Below are 19,178 nucleotides of genomic sequence, written 5' to 3'. Positions count from 1 at the left end.
TGAAAGTCCGGTCCTTCAGGCCCTGGGGGCTGCGGGTGCAGGGTCTCTCCCAGGTGTCGGGACTTGGGATTCAAAGAGTCGCGGTCAGGGGAAGCCTCGGGATTCCCTCTGCAGGCGGCGCTGTGGGGGCTCAGGGGGGACAGGTTTTGGTACTCACAGTATCAGAGTAGTCCTGGGGTCCCTCCTGAGGTGTTGGATCTCCACCAGCCGAGTCGGGGTCGCCGGGTGCAGTGTTGCAAGTCTCACGCTTCTTGCGGGGAGCTTGCAGGGTTCTTTAAAGCTGCTGGAAACAAAGTTGCAGCTTTTCTTGGAGCAGGTCCGCTGTCCTCGGGAGTTTCTTGTCTTTTCGAAGCAGGGGCAGTCCTCAGAGGATGTCGAGGTCGCTGGTCCCTTTGGAAGGCGTCGCTGGAGCAGGATCTTTGGAAGGCAGGAGACAGGCCGGTGAGTTTCTGGAGCCAAGGCAGTTGTCGTCTTCTGGTCTTCCTCTGCAGGGGTTTTTCAGCTAGGCAGTCCTTCTTCTTGTAGTTGCAGGAATCTAATTTTCTAGGGTTCAGGGTAGCCCTTAAATACTAAATTTAAGGGCGTGTTTAGGTCTGGGGGGTTAGTAGCCAATGGCTACTAGCCCTGAGGGTGGGTACACCCTCTTTGTGCCTTCTCCCAAGGGGAGGGGGTCACAATCCTAACCCTATTGGGGGAATCCTCCATCTGCAAGATGGAGGATTTCTAAAAGTCAGAGTCACCTCAGCTCAGGACACCTTATTGGCTGTCCTGACTGGCCAGTGACTCCTCCTTGTTGCTTTCTTTGTTCCCTCCAGCCTTGCCGCCAAAAGTGGGGGCCGTGGCCGGAGGGGGCGGGCAACTCCACTAAGCTGGAGTGCCCTGCTGGGCTGTGACAAAGGGGTGAGCCTTTGAGGCTCACCGCCAGGTGTTACAGCTCCTGCCTGGGGGAGGTGTTAGCATCTCCACCCAGTGCAGGCTTTGTTACTGGCCTCAGAGTGACAAAGGCACTCTCCCCATGGGGCCAGCAACATGTCTCTGGTGTGGCAGGCTGCTGGAACTAGTCAGCCTACACAGACAGTCGGTTAAGTTTCAGGGGGCACCTCTAAGGTGCCCTCTGTGGTGTATTTTACAATAAAATGTACACTGGCATCAGTGTGCATTTATTGTGCTGAGAAGTTTGATACCAAACTTCCCAGTTTTCAGTGTAGCCATTATGGTGCTGTGGAGTTCGTGTTTGACAGACTCCCAGACCATATACTCTTATGGCTACCCTGCACTTACAATGTCTAAGGTTTTGTTTAGACACTGTAGGGGTACCATGCTCATGCACTGGTACCCTCACCTATGGTATAGTGCACCCTGCCTTAGGGCTGTAAGGCCTGCTAGAGGGGTGTCTTACCTATACTGCATAGGCAGTGAGAGGCTGGCATGGCACCCTGAGGGGAGTGCCATGTCGACTTACTCGTTTTGTCCTCACTAGCACACACAAGCTGGCAAGCAGGGTGTCTGTGCTGAGTGAGAGGTCTCCAGGGTGGCATAAGACATGCTGCAGCCCTTAGAGACCTTCCTTGGCATCAGGGCCCTTGGTACTAGAAGTACCAGTTACAAGGGACTTATCTGGATGCCAGGGTCTGCCAATTGTGGATACAAAAGTACAGGTTAGGGAAAGAACACTGGTGCTGGGGCCTGGTTAGCAGGCCTCAGCACACTTTCAATTGTAAACATAGCATCAGCAAAGGCAAAAAGTCAGGGGGCAACCATGCCAAGGAGGCATTTCCTTACATAAAGCAAACCCCTTTCATTTTGAAACACCTCTGTCTGGACTGCCTTATTTAAGAAGATGCATAAGAATAGGACCATAGTGAGGTAGACTTGGGGTTGATGCCTGGTGATGGGATATATACATAGAGTAATAACTTCCTTTCATTTGAGACTATTCGAATACAAACAACTGGCAGTTTAATATATGCTAGAACCATGTGACCTCGGAGGCTTCCCTAGCATGCCTAAAAAGTACACACTACACACATACACAGAAATGCAGTCTCCCAAGTTGGGGTGAGGAGGTCAATTAGTCTCAAACACATTCAGTGCTTTCAAAGTAGATAAACCCCAGGACTTAGATGCTGTTGAGAAGTATAAGGAAGATGGATGCTTGGATCCTCTGATAAAGAATAAATATGACCGGTAGGTAATTATGCGCCCTTTAAACTCAGCGGATCTAATTCCACCATAAGAAGTATCTCACTCAGCATAAACTGAATGCATACGGATAGGCATTATCAATACCATAGATGCCAATGTAGAGCAGTTAACCTCCTCACACATGGTCTGGTCCTATAGAGGAATAGTAGCATACTTTGCTGCAATTACACCTAAAATGGAAGCAATGATGACCCCCCCTGTCTGAACTGGACCCAAAAAGTGTGTCTTCTGAGGCAGAAGAGAGGAGAGATCAGCTATAAATTGGAGGTAATTTGCTTTCTGATGGTAATTGGACTTCTTGCTATTCGGGGCACGTTGCCAACTGACCACTAAGAAGACAGTCTGGGCCTGGCAGAAGAGATTCTTGTCAAAACAAGGAAAGATGACAGATGACTTGCTTCCGTGGTGCATGTTTGTCTAAGAGCTTTTGTTTCCTCCTGATGCCCTAACCCCTGTGAAACACGGGGCAAGCACGAACTATCATCATCTGCCATGGCCTATTTCCTGAAACTGCAACCAAATTTACTTTATTGGTTACGGGTTTACCAGAGTGACGCCAGATGTGACCATCTAATGTAGGTATACTGCTTTCTGAGCCTAGCTAAGTGGTGTATTCTTCACACTGATCATTCATGAACCTTGTCAACGATTGGAAAGCAAACCCTGGTTGAAAAAAGAAAAAAACAGGGTGAAATTATAATATAAAAAGGTCAAATTACAACAAAGCATGTCCAAACTATTTTCGAGTTCGTTTGAAACGGACCAGTAAACGGTTTAATGAGACCTGGTACAAATGCCATAAGAGGCAGCAGTTGCTATAGCAGCTCCCAGATCCTTTGGAAACACAAGCTTGTAACATGGCACTAAGACTAGGGATTTGACAATGACCTTTTGATTTTGAAGAGAAGCCCACTAGTGGTGTTATGCTAATAGTATTAAGTGCAACATCTGCAGAGCAATCTTGGCGCTAAAATACCAATCCACAATTGAGTTCACAGTCCAGTTAGTTCGTTAACAAGAGAATTTTCAATTGCTGTCTAAATCACGTAGGAGATGGTATGAAGGGAATGTCTAATCGTAACGAATAGTACAAGTTTGCTGTAGCAACTGAAACGGACCTGTCACCAAATGTAGCATTTTAGCACTTAAAAGCTCAGGAGAATGGGCCCCCCATGGTGTATTAAAGAGCCATCAAAAGGGATAGTTACAATATCAACAAAATAATAATTTCCCTCGAGATTATTCTCATGTCAGGCCCTAATCATACAAATAAACACTCCTGCTGTTCATCACGGAAGCTGTCTCTTTACAGTTAAAGAATTGTTGTGTTTATTCATGCTCAAGTTAAAAAATACATTTTAAATACCTATCAAAGCAATGAAAAAAAGATTCACACAATTCTCACGTCAATATCATAATTCATGTCCATATTTCTATAGTGCATAAAATCATTAAACAAAATTCTTTGGAAGAAGAAAGTTTCACGCTCATGTTGAGATTACTTTTTTCAACTGGTGCGCAATGTAGGTCTGAACTGGCTTTCTCAGAGAAAATTTCAGTAAATGCCGACCTGCTTGAGCCTACGGAGCAGAATGTTTCAAAGGTGCTGGTGGGAATTATTCTACGTTCGTGACTTTCGCAGGGATGCAGAACTAACGCAAATGTGGGCAACATACTATGTTCAAAGGGCAACACAGAGTGCCTTTTAGGGTCCATGCAATGCAAGTGTTCAGAAGGATCATATTACTTTGACATAAGAAGACTGACTTGCTCATGAAAGGTTGTGTAGAAGCGAGATGCACAACTAACTGCTAAAAGAAAAGCAGCTTTAAAATTAGATGCATTTCAAACGCACTGCTCATAGATTTAGGATATTCTTCTGCGGAGACTCAACAAACAAGCTTTACCAGTGACTGGTAGCGGAGTCTGCATGAAATCCAAAATAAATACACGATTGGGAATCGTCAGTTTTTTTGATAACTTGCAGATACTCTAGACTAATTTGAAACAAAAAAAAAATAGAACAATTGAGGCGCAAATTGGTCTCTATCTTGGCTAAGGCAGTAAATGAGATAAAATCGAAAAGTAAAGCTTTTAACATCTGTTGGTGATAACTTGATAGCAGAATCTTTATTAGCAGCCAATCAAATGCTTGGGATTAACCACCACCACTAGATGTGGTGGGGTGTCAATATTCATAAAAGGCATGGTCCCATAGTAATCAACTGAGAAATCCACCATACTAGTTATTTTGAAACATATACACATTTGCTTCAATGTCTTGTGACGATGAAAACTGGAACAGAGTAAATTCACGAGTACAAGGCAATAAAAATATGAGCCCTTCTGTCATGTATTAACTCCTTTTCTTATAATTAAAACATGGGAAAACCTCGAGTTCTAGATGTGGCATCCAACAGCAAATGTGCTCTGTGTCAAATAACCACTGACTAGTATTTATCTACATTTCGTACCTTCCATAAATCACACATTTGATAATGACTGACCTTGGGGATTGGAGACAACAAAAAAACTATTCAGATATGTAACAAATTATTGAGCAACTAAACAGCATTCGGAAAAAATCTATAGTTCTCCAAAAAATCTGATTTAACCAAGCAAGTAGCCTGGTAGGAAATGCACCCAAGTAAAACTTAACTGTCAAAAAAAAAGAAAATATGTAGAGTGTTTGCCAAGATCTAGTTGAAGGCAAAAAAGCCAAATGTACCTATGCGAGGTGAAAACGTTTTGGGACACCCTTTGTTGGGAAGAATATCCTCTATTTGGCATTGTAAAGCTTTAGGTTCCTGCCATGTACTTTCTCTGGACAGCACTGTATGTTTTCGCCCAGTGAGCACAATGTGCCTCTGAGCGCACTGAAATGCCTACTTTGACATCAAAGCTGTGCCCATGTGTCAGGAGACACCCAATATGTACTCCTTTCCTGTCACATGTACAAAGGTTGACCTACAGGATTCCCTGGACTAGCGAGTGAAGAATTCAGAAGTGTGTGCGTTTTTTTTTTTTTGTTTGTTTTGTTAATCTTCACCATGGAAACTTATACTCCTTTTAACCTCACCTACCATAACTGGTGTAAAGTGATGGGTGCAGAGGTAGCCATCTTGAGTCCTGTGTCTTAGCTTTGTTGCCCCACTGTGTGCAACCCACCTCTACGCAATGTCTTGATTTTGTCAGTCTCCCCAAACAAATACCTTCCTAAAAGGAATATCCACAGCCTCATCTGAGTCAGTCAAAAATAGGGTCAGGGAAGGAAGCCTGCAAACTTTGGACAGCACAATGATGCTCCCTCAAGACTGAAGGTGCTTTTGGACTTACAAATGTGAATACCATAGTTAGCTGAGGGCATGCTTCCTGGTCAATAAAGTATTAATACTGGCCAAGTTAATCAGTTAAATTTTTTTTAAATGTTTTTTTTTACATTACGCAGATGAGGCCAATGGGCCAGCATCCAAAGGGAAACTAACAGCTATGAGTTGAAGCGCTCAGTGGTTACCATTTTCCCACCAGACAAGTCCAGAAAGTCTGTGGAGCTGCATTACTTCTTGACTTGTGAGAAGGAAAACATAACTGCCTGTGAGAGAAGCTGGATAGCACCTGATTCACAGAGGGAAATTCCAAGAGATGGCAAGAGACTGATATTAATTCAAGCATTCCATCTATCACCTTGTTTTTGCATTTGCCGTCTTCAGTGCGCCAGGTATGCCCAGACCTGGGTCCCAAGCTCACTGTCCCACTGGAACAAAGTTTTACGTGACTGAAGAGCCCTAACTAGGGCAAAACTGGCCCTCAATTGCTTCTGTTCTGGTTCATGGAGGACCTGGCCTGGCAGTTCGGGCTTGACTGTTCCCATGAAGAGCAGAGTGAAGACTGATTTGTATATGGCTGGATCCAAACTGAGGTGGCCTGGTGGGCCAAAGAAATGGACTGGGATGCGACCGAGCGATCGCCAGTGGCCGAGATTAATTCAAGCATTCTACCAATCACCTTGTTTTTGTAGATGAACACAGTTGGCGTTTTGTGCTTCAGGCAATATTTTTACTTAAAATTTTGCCATGTCATGCCTCAGTTCTAGTGATTAGATTTTGTCTCAAATAATGTATTAACCTTTACCCTTTTTTTCCTTCTAATTTTAAGTGGGATTCTTCTTGTGTTCTGTTTAATTCTATTACTGATTGAAGTACTACATAAATACATTACACATTACCTCTAAGTTAAGCCTGACTGCTTTGTGCCGCGCTACCAAACGGTTAATCATAGGATTATTTTGGGTTTGCTAGCGTTTTACAAGGACAAGAATTGTGGCTGCAATTGGAGTACGGTTTCACACGCCTTCAACGAGTAACCACTTTTCCAATCATCTTTTCAGCTATTACGTTTCCAAAGACATCCCTAAATAAGATCAGTTACCAATAGCTATAGGGGTTCCATAAATAATATCCTCAAGCAAGAGCCCTCTGCTAAATATTGGGTCATTCTACCATTGACCGAAACAGAGTACAGTTGAATGGATTCTGGACATTGTCCCCTCATTCCAGCACCAGCTATGTCACATCAGGAGAGCACCAGAAGATTCAGGTTTTCTCTAGCAAGAGCACTTTTGTGAGGATTTGGGGATTTGAAGGTGGCATCCCTTTAAAACATGAAATTAGCCTGGCCTTAAGCACCAGCATCACTGACACTAGAGGCTGCTGGTTTAAAGTGCAGCCTGTGTACCGATCGGAACCCAGAGAATCACCATATGCATTTACAAGGGGCCTCCTACAACAAATAATGATCAACTGTCATTTGTTCTCACTTGAAAAAATATTGTTTCAAACAGTCACTATTTCAATAAAAAAACACCTAGAAACATCAACAAACCTTATTTAAAAAATGAAAAGGTCAATGTTAGCAGATAGACTGCTTTGAGAAGAAAAACTGGCACTGTGCATTTAAGAGCTTATACTTCCTTATGTATTCCATCATGCCACTAGATAGCAGCTAAGTCAATTTTTCTGCTTTTAAAACAGCTCCTGGTAGCAGGATCCTGGATCACGGAGCTCGGCCATTTGGCTTTTGAAACTTTTCAAAACCTTACAAACTCACTTTCACTCTTTCTTTTACGGCTAAGAATGTTTATTTAATGACCAACTTTTTTTCCCCATTTTCCTGTTAGGATTGCTCTAGTGTGAATTACCCAGCCTGTAGAGAAAAATGAACAATCAGATCCACAAACTCTATAGTTTGCGGCCAGAGGTGCATTACCATTCATTACGTTTTTTTTTGTTTTTGTTTTTTTTGGGGGGGTGGGGGGTAAATACATTGTTTTTTTTTTTTTTAAGTGCTTCAGGATCAAATGAGCAGGCAGGGAAAAAAAATAGTGCTTATGACCTAAGGATTGCCTAGAGGGGAAATGTGTGTTTCTTTTTTATCATATTTTAAGTGATTGGTTTACCTACCTGTTATTAAAGGCCTTTTCTTTAGTAAACCCTCCATTCTATTTATTAAACATTGTCTAAAGTCCTACACTTCATACTGAGTCCCTAAAGCTTTAATGCTCAGTCACACTTACCACAAGAGAGATTCAAGTTGAGTGCAATCATATTACAGCCAAGGAGCACCAGTGGTAAGACACCTTTTCCACACAGTCAGACCCCGTAACCTTTGAATGCCAAGGACTGGAAAAAAAAAGCCTTGCAACATCAACCCAGTTAATGGGTGAACAATGGAACTGAAATGGTCCAAAGGACGAGAAGGTGTGGAACATTTGTTTTCTTTTGCCTACTGTTTAATAAACTAGGAAACAGGATATAATAAAAGCAACTTACCTGTTACATAGATCACTAGTTTTACCCTTCACAGATAGGCCTGCTTTGCTGAAAAGACCCCCAATCCCACACTGAAAGGCTAGGGATCACGCTGGTGGATGTTTTTTTTTTTTTTTTTTGTGATAGTACACATTAGAACTCAACCAAATTCTATCGAGAAGGCAACATGTCAGTCTTTTAAAAACTGATCACAGCTCATTTATGTTTATGTTATCATCTTACTGGCACACTGCACAGGGTTTTGTCTAGATACTGAACCAAATAAAGGTAACCTTCTTGAGTAGTGAACTTTTTAAAGGCATACTACTCGAATAGTGTGCAATAAATATGTGGGAGGCAGGAAAAACTATTTGAATAGGTTCTTCAACTGAACCTCAGCTTCAGGCAGAGGCACTTGCATGAGAGGACAAGGACTTTAAAACGAAAGCAGACATACCTACTTTCAATCTTGTTCAGTGGGCAATTTTTCACCATGGTAATTGTCTCTTGGATTTCGGATATGAAAAGTTTAATGCAAGTCACCAACCAACTGGTCACAGCATTTGGAAACTACCTGATATTGCCTGGCCTCTCCACCTGCAAGGAACAGTTAAGTAGGTTACCTAAATAACTGTCCTATTAATGTAACGTCTGGGAGCCATTTCCCAACAGAAATACAATTAAAGGAATCTCCAAATAAGCTGCCAGCTACTTTAAAATAAAAAACAAAAAATCAAAGTTTGACTGAAGCAGACCTCCAACACAACTGTAGAATGGTACCATATTCAATTTACATTACAGCTGGTCATTATACCTGTGTCATACCACGTCTTTGCAGGACATTTTAGACCACTGGTTGCAAGAAAAGACGTGACCACGTCTCTGGCTGTAATTTGAATTTATTAACCAGTACACCTGAGGAAGGATAAGTTACTTACCTGTAAATCCTAGTTCTCTTCCAGGGGTATCCTCATCAAAGTCATAAACATTGAATATTCCCGACCTTTCCTTCACCCCTGAGGCATGGTGGGATACTGGAGGTGCTCAGGGTCTTAAAGGCACGGTGCCAAAGTTTTTATGGTTCTCCTGTGTTAACCTGCATGCAGCCTATTGGCTAAGAATGCTCCATTGTTTTTCAATGCAGTTTTTTCTCTTTTTTCTCTAGAGTTTACTGCTGCTTACTTCCCTAAGCCCAGTTTTGGGGGCTTGGGTAGATATTTATTCTCTATTGTAATTTTATAATATATAAAAAAAAAAAAAAACTTCATAGAAATAAAGCATTTTAGCCTGTTTTAACATTATAGCCTGCATTGCTGTTTTACACATGTATAATATGTGTGTATTTTATATATGCTCCGGGGTCCCCGCAAAAGGGCGGGAATATTCAATGTTTATGACTATTGATGAGGATCCCCTGGAAGAGAAGCATGGTTATGCCTTTCCATTGCAAGACCTAGCAAATATGTTACTAGGTTGTGTGACTTCTAGCTGACCTAGTCCTGGAAATAGCCAGAACTTTTTTAAGCAAATCAAGGCATCTCATTAGAGACGCTAAATCATGATGAAGCTCTTGACATTGCAGTGTTTCAAGCCATGGTGAGCAACTCTGGGAGGATCTGAACTTTAGATATCATGCCAATGCTCTGTTTGACAAGAGCTGGCGACATTAGCACAGACCGAGAAGGAACGTAATAGCTAAACTAAATAAATGTAAGAAAAAGAAGTCCATTCCCCACAAATGGAAACACTACTCCTAACAGGAATTCTACAAGTTCTTGTGCAGTGACCAGCCTTGTCCAGAGCACTTTCAGCATGCGTGTCCAGGGATTTGAAACCAAAGGACCTTCAGAGGGAAGTGTTCTCACTTTAATACAATTCCTAGTCCTCAAAGATCTCCTAGATACATAACTTAGCCATGCGTGTGCTTTCAAAGTGGAATCAGCGGCAGAAAGGAAGTCAGAATCACCTGCTAGCATGTAGCCCTGTGGCATGATTCACACATCTAAATACAGGTTTCTGTTAGCACTTCTGCATACTTATAGTGTGGGCACTCTCTACCAGCCAGCTGGTCAGCAATAAGGAAGATCTGATCAAATCACACAGCCTAGTAGCCTAATCACTGTAGTCTCCTGGTATGTGTGTTCTTTAAGTCTGCTTATCAGCCTTTACATCATCAGTAACAGAAGGCATGCATACAGGAATTCTGTCTATCTGATGGAGAACATTTCCCCAACTAGCGGCTATGAAACCAGTCCCAGCTTCCTATGACGGCAATCAGAACAATTTAAGGGGTACTCTATTTACAAAAGAGACCTCATCTCCTGGTTTAGTTCAGAATTCGAAGACTATTGTGAGCCTGATGACAATGCCCACCTGTCCATTTTCGTTTTCAAACTCTGATAGAGGCTGCACAGTCTACAAGAATAAATATTTAAAGGCCACATTTCACAGTTCCAGGACTTAACTAGACTAGCTAGTGTGAGTCCCTATGCTTGAGGATATAAAATACTGTCAACATTGACTAGGAAAGTCCTTCTTAGAGCAGGACTCAAGAACGTCCTCAAGCCATATGTGATTAGTGTTAACTTCAGTAAAACAAACTTCTGGATGCAGGAGGGTTTGTTTGGGCTTTCCACCATTCCAGGAGCTTAAGCACCTTAACTCATAAAATAAAATAAAAAAATGGGTGAATGGATACACCCACCTTCTGACTTGAATACTAGATCCACAATTCAATGATTAATTCCACGGTCAGAATTGTACAGTCTTTTTAGTCCCCATCGACACCAAATGGAAATCCTCCGGTAGACTCTACATCCCAAGCGCAGTAACCACATCTTCTAGATGTCTTGCTCATAGCTGTCCTTCACGGTCTACTACAGAGCCTATACTGTCTTTTACAGTTTGATTTTGTATAACTTTGAACTAAGGCTAGCTGCAAAAAAATTAAAAAGCAATTCTAGGAAGGTTCCTTAATGATCCAACTAGAAATCTGCGACATAACTGTGCTTTTTGAACCATTCGCCTAAACAGAAATAGGCATGGATCCTACCTGTGCGGAGCAGCAGTCACTGGTGCCAGATACTTAATGAAAGCAGGGTGCAACAACTGAAGCACAAGGGCAGGATCCTGAACTACCAATGACATTCCAAATTGAAACAACTATTTGTAGATTGAGACGCGCGGAAGTGCATTCCCTCAAAAACCAGGAAATATCCCTCTTTGTGTACGAACACTGCAACATGTTCTTTGAAAGTAACCATTTTGCAAGGCTGACAATTAATAAAGTTTATATATATCTTAGGTCCTTGTGCATATTCTGCTTATTCGTAAAACTGTACCACGGTTGTTTACCCAGGTATCCTTTAGAAAATGAGGCAGCCACCCTAAACAAGTGCATCATTCTCAAAACCACTGTGTAGGCTTGAGTTTCCTCTGATAATAGGCCGACATTGGGAGAGCTGGGTCTAATAATCAACATTTAAGACTATTTAATCAAGTAAACACAAGATAAGACTCGTCCCATACATATGAAACATTTGGAGATTACAGTATCAGCCGTCATTTTGGAGTACCCACATCAATGGGCAAACCAATTCTGCTGAACTGATGTGTCAACCTAGTAGGTGGTCAACTCCGCCAAGTTTAACTTTGTAGAAACTTATTACCTTTAAAAATCGAAAAAAATTAATCTACCCCATGATCTCCTATATCAGTCCCTTTGCTATCCACATCACTAAAAACTGAAAGTTTTCCCATGATTTCCATGTTGATGAAGCACCCGGACCTTTCATTTCTCCATAATGACAAAAGGGACCCAAACCATCGTAAAGCATTGATTTTGAGCCATTTAATCTCAGATTTGTGAGTAATTCACACATTTTGAAATGCAATTGACCAACAATGAATAATAAACCCCTCCAATTAGGTCAAGCTATTGACCTTCAAACTATTGTTTTCTCATACCTTCAATAATCCCCTATGGCATATTATCAGCTGACGATTTTTTATTTTACCATCCTGAAACAATTCCTTCCTTATTTCTATTGATTTGTTTGCACTAGAAGGAATCCGTTTATTTCCCAAAAAATCATCAACCCTGCTGACAAGGAGTCCTTATAACATTAACTTAATTTCTGCTGTAATATCCCTATAAGTGAATAAGATCACCTAAGGATGACTTCAGCATAGTAATGGTTGATTTAGATGGCCAGTGTTTTGTTGACAGGTAAAATCTTTCTAGATGACCTAAAGTCGCATAATCTTCAAGCAGAAGCTTTTTTCCAATTAAATGCCTGTATTGCAGTCATTTATTACATTCATACCTCAAATTTCTTGGGGGTGCTTGAAATGTTTTTCATTTTAAATTCTAGCCTGATTAAAAGTCCAGTTAACATGAGTGTTTTTAACTTTAAATAAAAATTAAATTGCAGGAGTGCTTTCAGTCACATTAGGTTTAATGTGGCTAATCAGACTGCAAAAATAATTAAAACAAACAGCTTGTTTAAAAATATACCGGAATACTGCATCTATGCAGACGTATTCAGCATTTTATAATTCTCAGAAAGAAACCAATGATTAACAGAAGATTAACTGCTCTTAAAAAAATGGGGCAAAATATTCAGATAGGTGTTAAACGTCTAATAAATCATGAAAACAGAATTATGTAAAACTGAAATTTGTATTTGCAAATTAATAATTTTCTATCAAAGTTAGCAAGATAGTTCAGGATAGGACAGCGAACAATGCTGGGCAATAAACAGACACACTGCAAAGCAATAGCAAGGCCAAATGTGATGCAGAGTGGAGTTGCACTTTAATAAAATCAAAGGTTTGTGGTATGGAACTGGACTCCAAAGCTATTGCTGGGTGTAGTTAGCAGGAACCAGAAAGACAGACATTATCTACTCGCACACCATGCAACCAAAGACCTGTATTCCTTAACCTTTTTAATAAAAAAAAAAAAAAAAAAAAAAAAATAAAAGGTTTGAGAAAATACGCGACTGGATTAATTCACAGCATAGGTCCTAACCACATTATATCCCAGTTGTATTACTCTCTTGGGGAGCCTCAACACGGATCAGGCGGGGGCTCACGTGCGATGGGATGGGATGGGGGTCCTCCATGAACCACTAACAATCTGCAAGGTCCCCAGTGATTCGAATGATAAGCGGTATCGCGTAACCCCAGATTTCAATTCACTCAATTATTTGCACCAAACCAACCTTTCCCCACACCACCTTCATTGCATGTTCCCTCACACCAACTAGGTCTGTCCGCGATGCGCTGAACGGGACGCTGCTTTCTACCATATGGTATGGACTTGCCCACCTATACAACGGACCTGGCATGACATTGCTTCCTTGACAGGGGAATTGATTGGTCACACATTACTTCCTACACCGGAATCCTGCCTGCTACGTATACGTACTAGGGCGAAGAAAGAGACAAATACATAGGTGTGTAGATCTAGCATTTGTGTTATTCAAACGCCTCATAGCAATGCAATGGAAAGCACTAGGGGCACCAGACACGCGTCGCTGGCTAGGTGATTTGTTAAATTGGCCGAGGGCGGAAGCGTATGCACTTTACTCTATCAACGACAGGGGCGTAATGATTAAAGGACTGGGGCTCTGGGACAATTTTAAAATACAAATTGAGGCTAATAATGACATTAGCCCCCATATCTAGTTTGGTGGTTCTGCAAGCGTCAGGAATTATAAGGAAGTACCATTAACTCAGTTGTAATCACTAAAAGTAGTCAGACGCGTGGTACTTTGGTCATGAGACGGTACACTGGGCGCTGTAAGCCCCTATGGAATCATGGTGCCATATACCTAAGGGCGATTGCTTACCACCTGAACTTACAAATAGAAAATAATGTGCTAAGTGCAGCAATACCCTTACTCTACAGGATGTTGATGAGGTGATGTCTAACACACATACTAGGCATAAAATAGGTATTGTTCACATGATTGTGTCTTCCGTTACTGTATCATGTGGGGAATGAGATGAGGTAGTTCTTCCTCTTTTGAACTTTATCTCTGTATGTGAATGTTACACATTGCCTTATTAATCACTGCTGGGGCACTCGGGTCTCCCCTTGCTGGTGGCTCTCCCCTCTCCATGTTGTACTTTTGTTATATGAAAGATGATATGCTCATGGTGGCTCAAGTCAGATGTTGGTTGTAAGTGTTGCATATGAAAAACGAATAAAGATTTACAAATAAAATATGTTAATTAACTACATGTACTCACAAACTTTTTATTTATTTAATTTCACTTAAAAATAGAGTAGTCTAGCACTTGGTCCATTGACTGAGGAAAATCTGGCAGATATATCAGGTTGTTTGATTATACCCTAGACTCGACATGATAGAAGTGAAACCAGCATGGAGACAGAGGTAAGCCATTTGAACTATGACAACTGGAGGGGGAGACAAGATGGTGCCCGACAGATCACGATCTCCTCAAGAGACTGTTTAATATAATTTAAATATATGAACTGAGTATTTTAAACCAGAGCATCTTTGGATGATGGGTAGAAATTCTTACTCACACAGCTTTAAAAGTTGCACTGCAAAAAGGGATTTTTCATGTGACCTGTGCGAGTGGTGCTATTAAAAAAAAACCTCTTAGTGTTTCAAATCCTGGCAAGAGTACTTCAAGCACCAAGTGGGACATCGCTAGATAAAGGACACCCCCAATGGCCCCTGTAGTCTGAGTGGATCCAAGGAATAGACAAATGTGCCATGATGGAAAACCTAAATACCAAGCAAGAGGCTGCTGTCAACTAACATGCAAACCTGCAGATGACTCATTCTGGGATTGAGTTGCGATTTCCACATTTTACACCTAGAATTTGACAGGTCTATGTAATGTGGTGAGCTGTCTTTTTGCTATATGTGCCAAGAGTAGATACTCTGTTTTTGTGCCACGTTATACGTGGAATGGTGCAAAGCCAGAAAAAAAAAAGGAATAAAATTAAAAAGACTGCACCATATAACTTAGAGTTGAACGCAAGTTGCATTCTTTTTTAATCTACTCCAACGTTCTGGCACATGGGATAGAATATTAAAGCCGAGATGACCCTCAGACTAAAACAAAAATATAATCAAATTAAAAGATGGCTTTCAGAAAATACATGTCTTTTTTTCTCCATGACAAATAGCTACTGCGGAAGTAAAGGGAAACCTGATACATAACGCAAATCCACAATACCACCTTTGTACTTAATTCATGAAATCATTAAAAGGAATGTCGCCCTATTACAAACTCTTTGGCGTGTTTTGGCTCTAAAGCTAAAGATCAGCTCAAGGGTAAAAAAAAAACAAAGAAAAAAAAAAAAAAAAAAAACAGATCACCACGCTCGTACATCCCCGCAGGAGTGCAGTCACAATGGACAAGGTTGAAAGAAAAGCCAAAGCCACTCGAAAGGACCAGCCAACCCCTGCCAGGAGCAGCTTCTAGGTCATTTTTGGCGATCTTTTACTCCTCCTAGCGACCTTGACAATGGCCCTGTGGATTAACATACAAACAGGACCCTAACGTGTGGAGAAAGACTTGTTTTTTCTAATGACAAAAGCTGGCTGTTTCAAGGAGGCTTAAGATGTGAAACACTACTACAAGACCTTGATCACCAAACACAAAAAGGTCACTTGATACCGTTAGCATACATTAACTACCTTTCACTCTCATTCAAAAGTTTGTTTGATGCAATAGTTCTGGGTATGTCAATCCATTCTTGAAAGTTCACAAACATTCGCTTTACGTGATAAAATATTATAACGAAGCTTTAAAACGGACAAACCTAGAACCATGAAGCGGTCACCTGGACAGACTGTTTTGGTAGCACAAATGGACAAAATTAGGCTGCAGTATATCATTAAGTACATGGCTATTAAGAAATCACAAAAGGTTTAAAATAATGTGCAGATGTAATTACATTTCTAAATTTCAAGCAACTTAAAAAGTAGTAATCAACATTAAATATATGCAAAATACATTACCGTTGTTCCATTATCCGGCATCATAGTGGCTCCAATGTTGGCAGCTCCAAGATTTGCAGCTCCTTCTGACCCAATGGAAGGACCAGGACCCATAGGATTGTCAGGTACTGCTGGTCGGTTGATCATATTCATACCCATCATTGGAGGAGGACCTTGATTACCAGCAAGTGCTGGGCTAAACGTATCTACGCAAAACAATCTACACTTAGAGTTGTCCAATCTTAAAAGATATAATTTAAGAAAGTCTGGCCACTAATGCAAAACTTGGTTACGTTAATCAAAAAAAAAAAAAAAATGGCAACAGGTTAATGATCACTTAAAGATGCTTGAAAAGCTACAGATGAGAATAAATGCCCCTCAGTTAATTAACCAGAATACAATGTCAATCGATTGCAGTTCAATTCAAATGGTTTTCATATTATAAATGTTATTGCTATCCACACAATTGTAAAACATTCCCTTCCACATGAATTTATTAAACCTTACATTTTGTAAAACCAACATATTATGTTCAATGGATAAAAAGATTACTCAGTTGTATTCAGTTCTCGACTAGTATTAAAGAAATTTCAAAATTAAGGCAATTGAAAAACAGAGCAAGCCTTTTTGTGGAAGTACCCGAATTGGTGCTTATCGACCCTTTATTTCAGTGGCTGCATGAACTTCAACAATGTTGCCTGATACTTCATTTTCTAAGATTTTATTCAAATAACTAACTGAATATGAATTACGCATGGAAGGGTGGCTGTGCCACAAACAGTGCAAGTTAAAATAAAACGACATATAATGAGGAGCCAAAATCATTGTGCAAACTGAAAAACAGCATTTCTGGAAAGGATGCAAAGGTAAAGAACAGATTGTCCCGCTGTTCAAATATGTGATTGTTTTTTGACGAGGGAAAACTGTACAGCTTCGCAAATGCGACTTTATTGCTAATGCACTGCTATCCACACTATAGGGACTCTATCTTGCTATGCATAGTCCTCAGCTATCCTCTGACGCAATATTTCACTATTATTAAATGCCCATAGTAGAAAAAACAAATTTGCCTATTTGAGACCAGTGGTGTTTGTCATCTTAATAAAGCATCGCAAGCCAAAGTCTAGTTTAGCACAAACAAAAAAACTAACCAAAAAAAAAAAAAAAAAAAAAAAAAAAAAAAAAAAAAACTTTAAAATCCCATGCTGGCAGGACTCCCAAATAGGGATTCTCGTTTATAATGGTTTAGCCTGATGTACATTATGAGGATCTATGAACCTTCTCACTCCAGCTCTCTCACTGCCTACAGGTGTCAACTATTTTCCATCCAAAATGGAGGATGAAGTGCAATTCTCATAACTTAGCAGTGAAAAAGGAGAGAAAAAAAAAAAAACACACAAAAGAAGTGGTACGAGGTACTCTGCAGAATGTTTTGACAAAGTAACTGTCCTAGTTTAAGGTTCTTCAATTCTCTCAATCCCTTTTTTTTCTCATAAAACATCTTCCAACGTCTTCTAGTGCTACTGCATGTGCATAAAGGGAAATCTGGTTGTTAGAACTACACAAATACTATGCAACATGGCATCTACTTCATATTTGAAATTTAATATATCTATGTTTACATTCAAGATAAAACACTTTAAATAGCAGACTAACAAACAAGATAAAGAAAATACAAGATCTTTATTTTGATATGTTTTATAGGTTTCGTTTGTGTAATCTAATGTTCTTAAATATCAATTAGGTAGTTATTTGTGCCTATGCCCGATATAGTACCATCTGCTAAATGTAGCATTTTATGACAGTTTACAACGACGATTCCAAATTTCAAAGATTTATAAGTAGATTAAAAAATGCGCAAAAAAAGCGTTAATAAATCCGTGCAATCTGCCAGTGATCTTAAACCTACACCAAAAAATCCTTCAGAGGTAATCTCCAAATACATTTAAGAGTTGAGACAATCAGTGTTTCGACAAAGGTAAAGAGATTTCTACTACAAGATGTAAAGTACTCACCTGTAAATGATGTACCCAAGTTTGCTTCGCAGCAGTTTATCAATATTTATTTATTAACCCACCATAACTGGCGAGAAAACAAAACACAAAATGGAGGGCATCCGTGGAAACCTTAGGATGCTTAAAAAGTTCACCATCACTTTGTGAATTATTATTAAAAGAAGAGGAAGTACTTATAGTGAGTATGGAGCACGGAATCTGGTGGAGAAAGCTACGTTATCCAATAAAACAATAGCATACAAGTAATTTTTCCCCAGTAATTGTGTCTTGCTGTTTATTCCCATCATTGTGAATGAACATTCTTGCAGCACCACATACAAATGCTTGTGCCACAGGTTGCAGGTGGTGGCCACCAGTGCTCATTTTTGGGGTGCAGGTCATCAGACTGACCCAGAGAAAGCTGAACACAGAAGAAAGATAAATACAGGAAAACAGTGACAGAGAAAGCAGTGGTTAAAAAAAATGTCAAGTGAGACAGAACAGGAAGTCTTGGTATTCACCAATGCTGGCAGTGGGCTAATATAAAATACTATGTGCCCTTGCACTAAATCTTTTAAAAGAAAATTTATCAACTGCTAGTGTTGTGCTACATAAGCAGAATATGAAAAAGTTGCTTACCTGTAACCCCCAGTTCTCTTCAATGGAAAATTCTCATAATAGTCAAATACTGAACAGTCCCGCCCACATGCAAGATTCCTGAGCACTTTCAAAAAATATATATGTAAATTACACTCAAATATTTAATTTGCAGCCTATAAAAGTCTAAGGCAGCTAAATGTCGTTTTGTTTTCATTTTTCTAAAAGGTGCCTATTATAAGTCACCTTAAAATGTTAAGTAACCATAGAAAATCTTTGCCAATCTTTTATTTATTTTTTAATAATGAAAACATGAAATGGAAAGGACAGAATTAGCCAATGGGCTGCAAGGAAAAGTCTAGCTAACAAAACTGGTATTGTGCCATTTTGACCCTCACAGCATACACAACATTCCACAGATGACAGCTCAGGTCCTTTTTACATAAGAACGGAGGATCCTGGGCAAAACAAATTGATAAAAATTGTAGTATTCCTTGTCCAAGGAGATGGAGGGTTGCTTATGATGATGGGGATTCTCCAGCAAAAGAACTAGAATTACAGTTAAGCAAGGAGGGTAAGCTTTCTTA

At 40.2% G+C, this 19,178-nt stretch overlaps 1 protein-coding gene across 1 annotated transcript in view; it reads right to left on the bottom strand.

Annotated features, from left to right (window-relative positions):
- The window catches only part of PSPC1 (paraspeckle component 1), a 360,968-nt gene that overhangs the window by 43,055 nt on the left and 298,735 nt on the right, over positions 1–19,178 (bottom strand). Inside the window, exon 8 of the mRNA XM_069202288.1 lies at positions 16,022–16,206. Within this exon, the coding sequence (XP_069058389.1) occupies positions 16,022–16,206 (185 nt within the window). The remainder of the gene's footprint in view (positions 1–16,021; positions 16,207–19,178) is intronic.

The sequence above is a fragment of the Pleurodeles waltl genome, chromosome 8 (assembly GCF_031143425.1).
Source record: "Pleurodeles waltl isolate 20211129_DDA chromosome 8, aPleWal1.hap1.20221129, whole genome shotgun sequence".
NCBI lineage: Eukaryota > Metazoa > Chordata > Amphibia > Caudata > Salamandridae > Pleurodeles > Pleurodeles waltl.
This window is presented reverse-complemented; position numbering and strand designations above follow the sequence as displayed.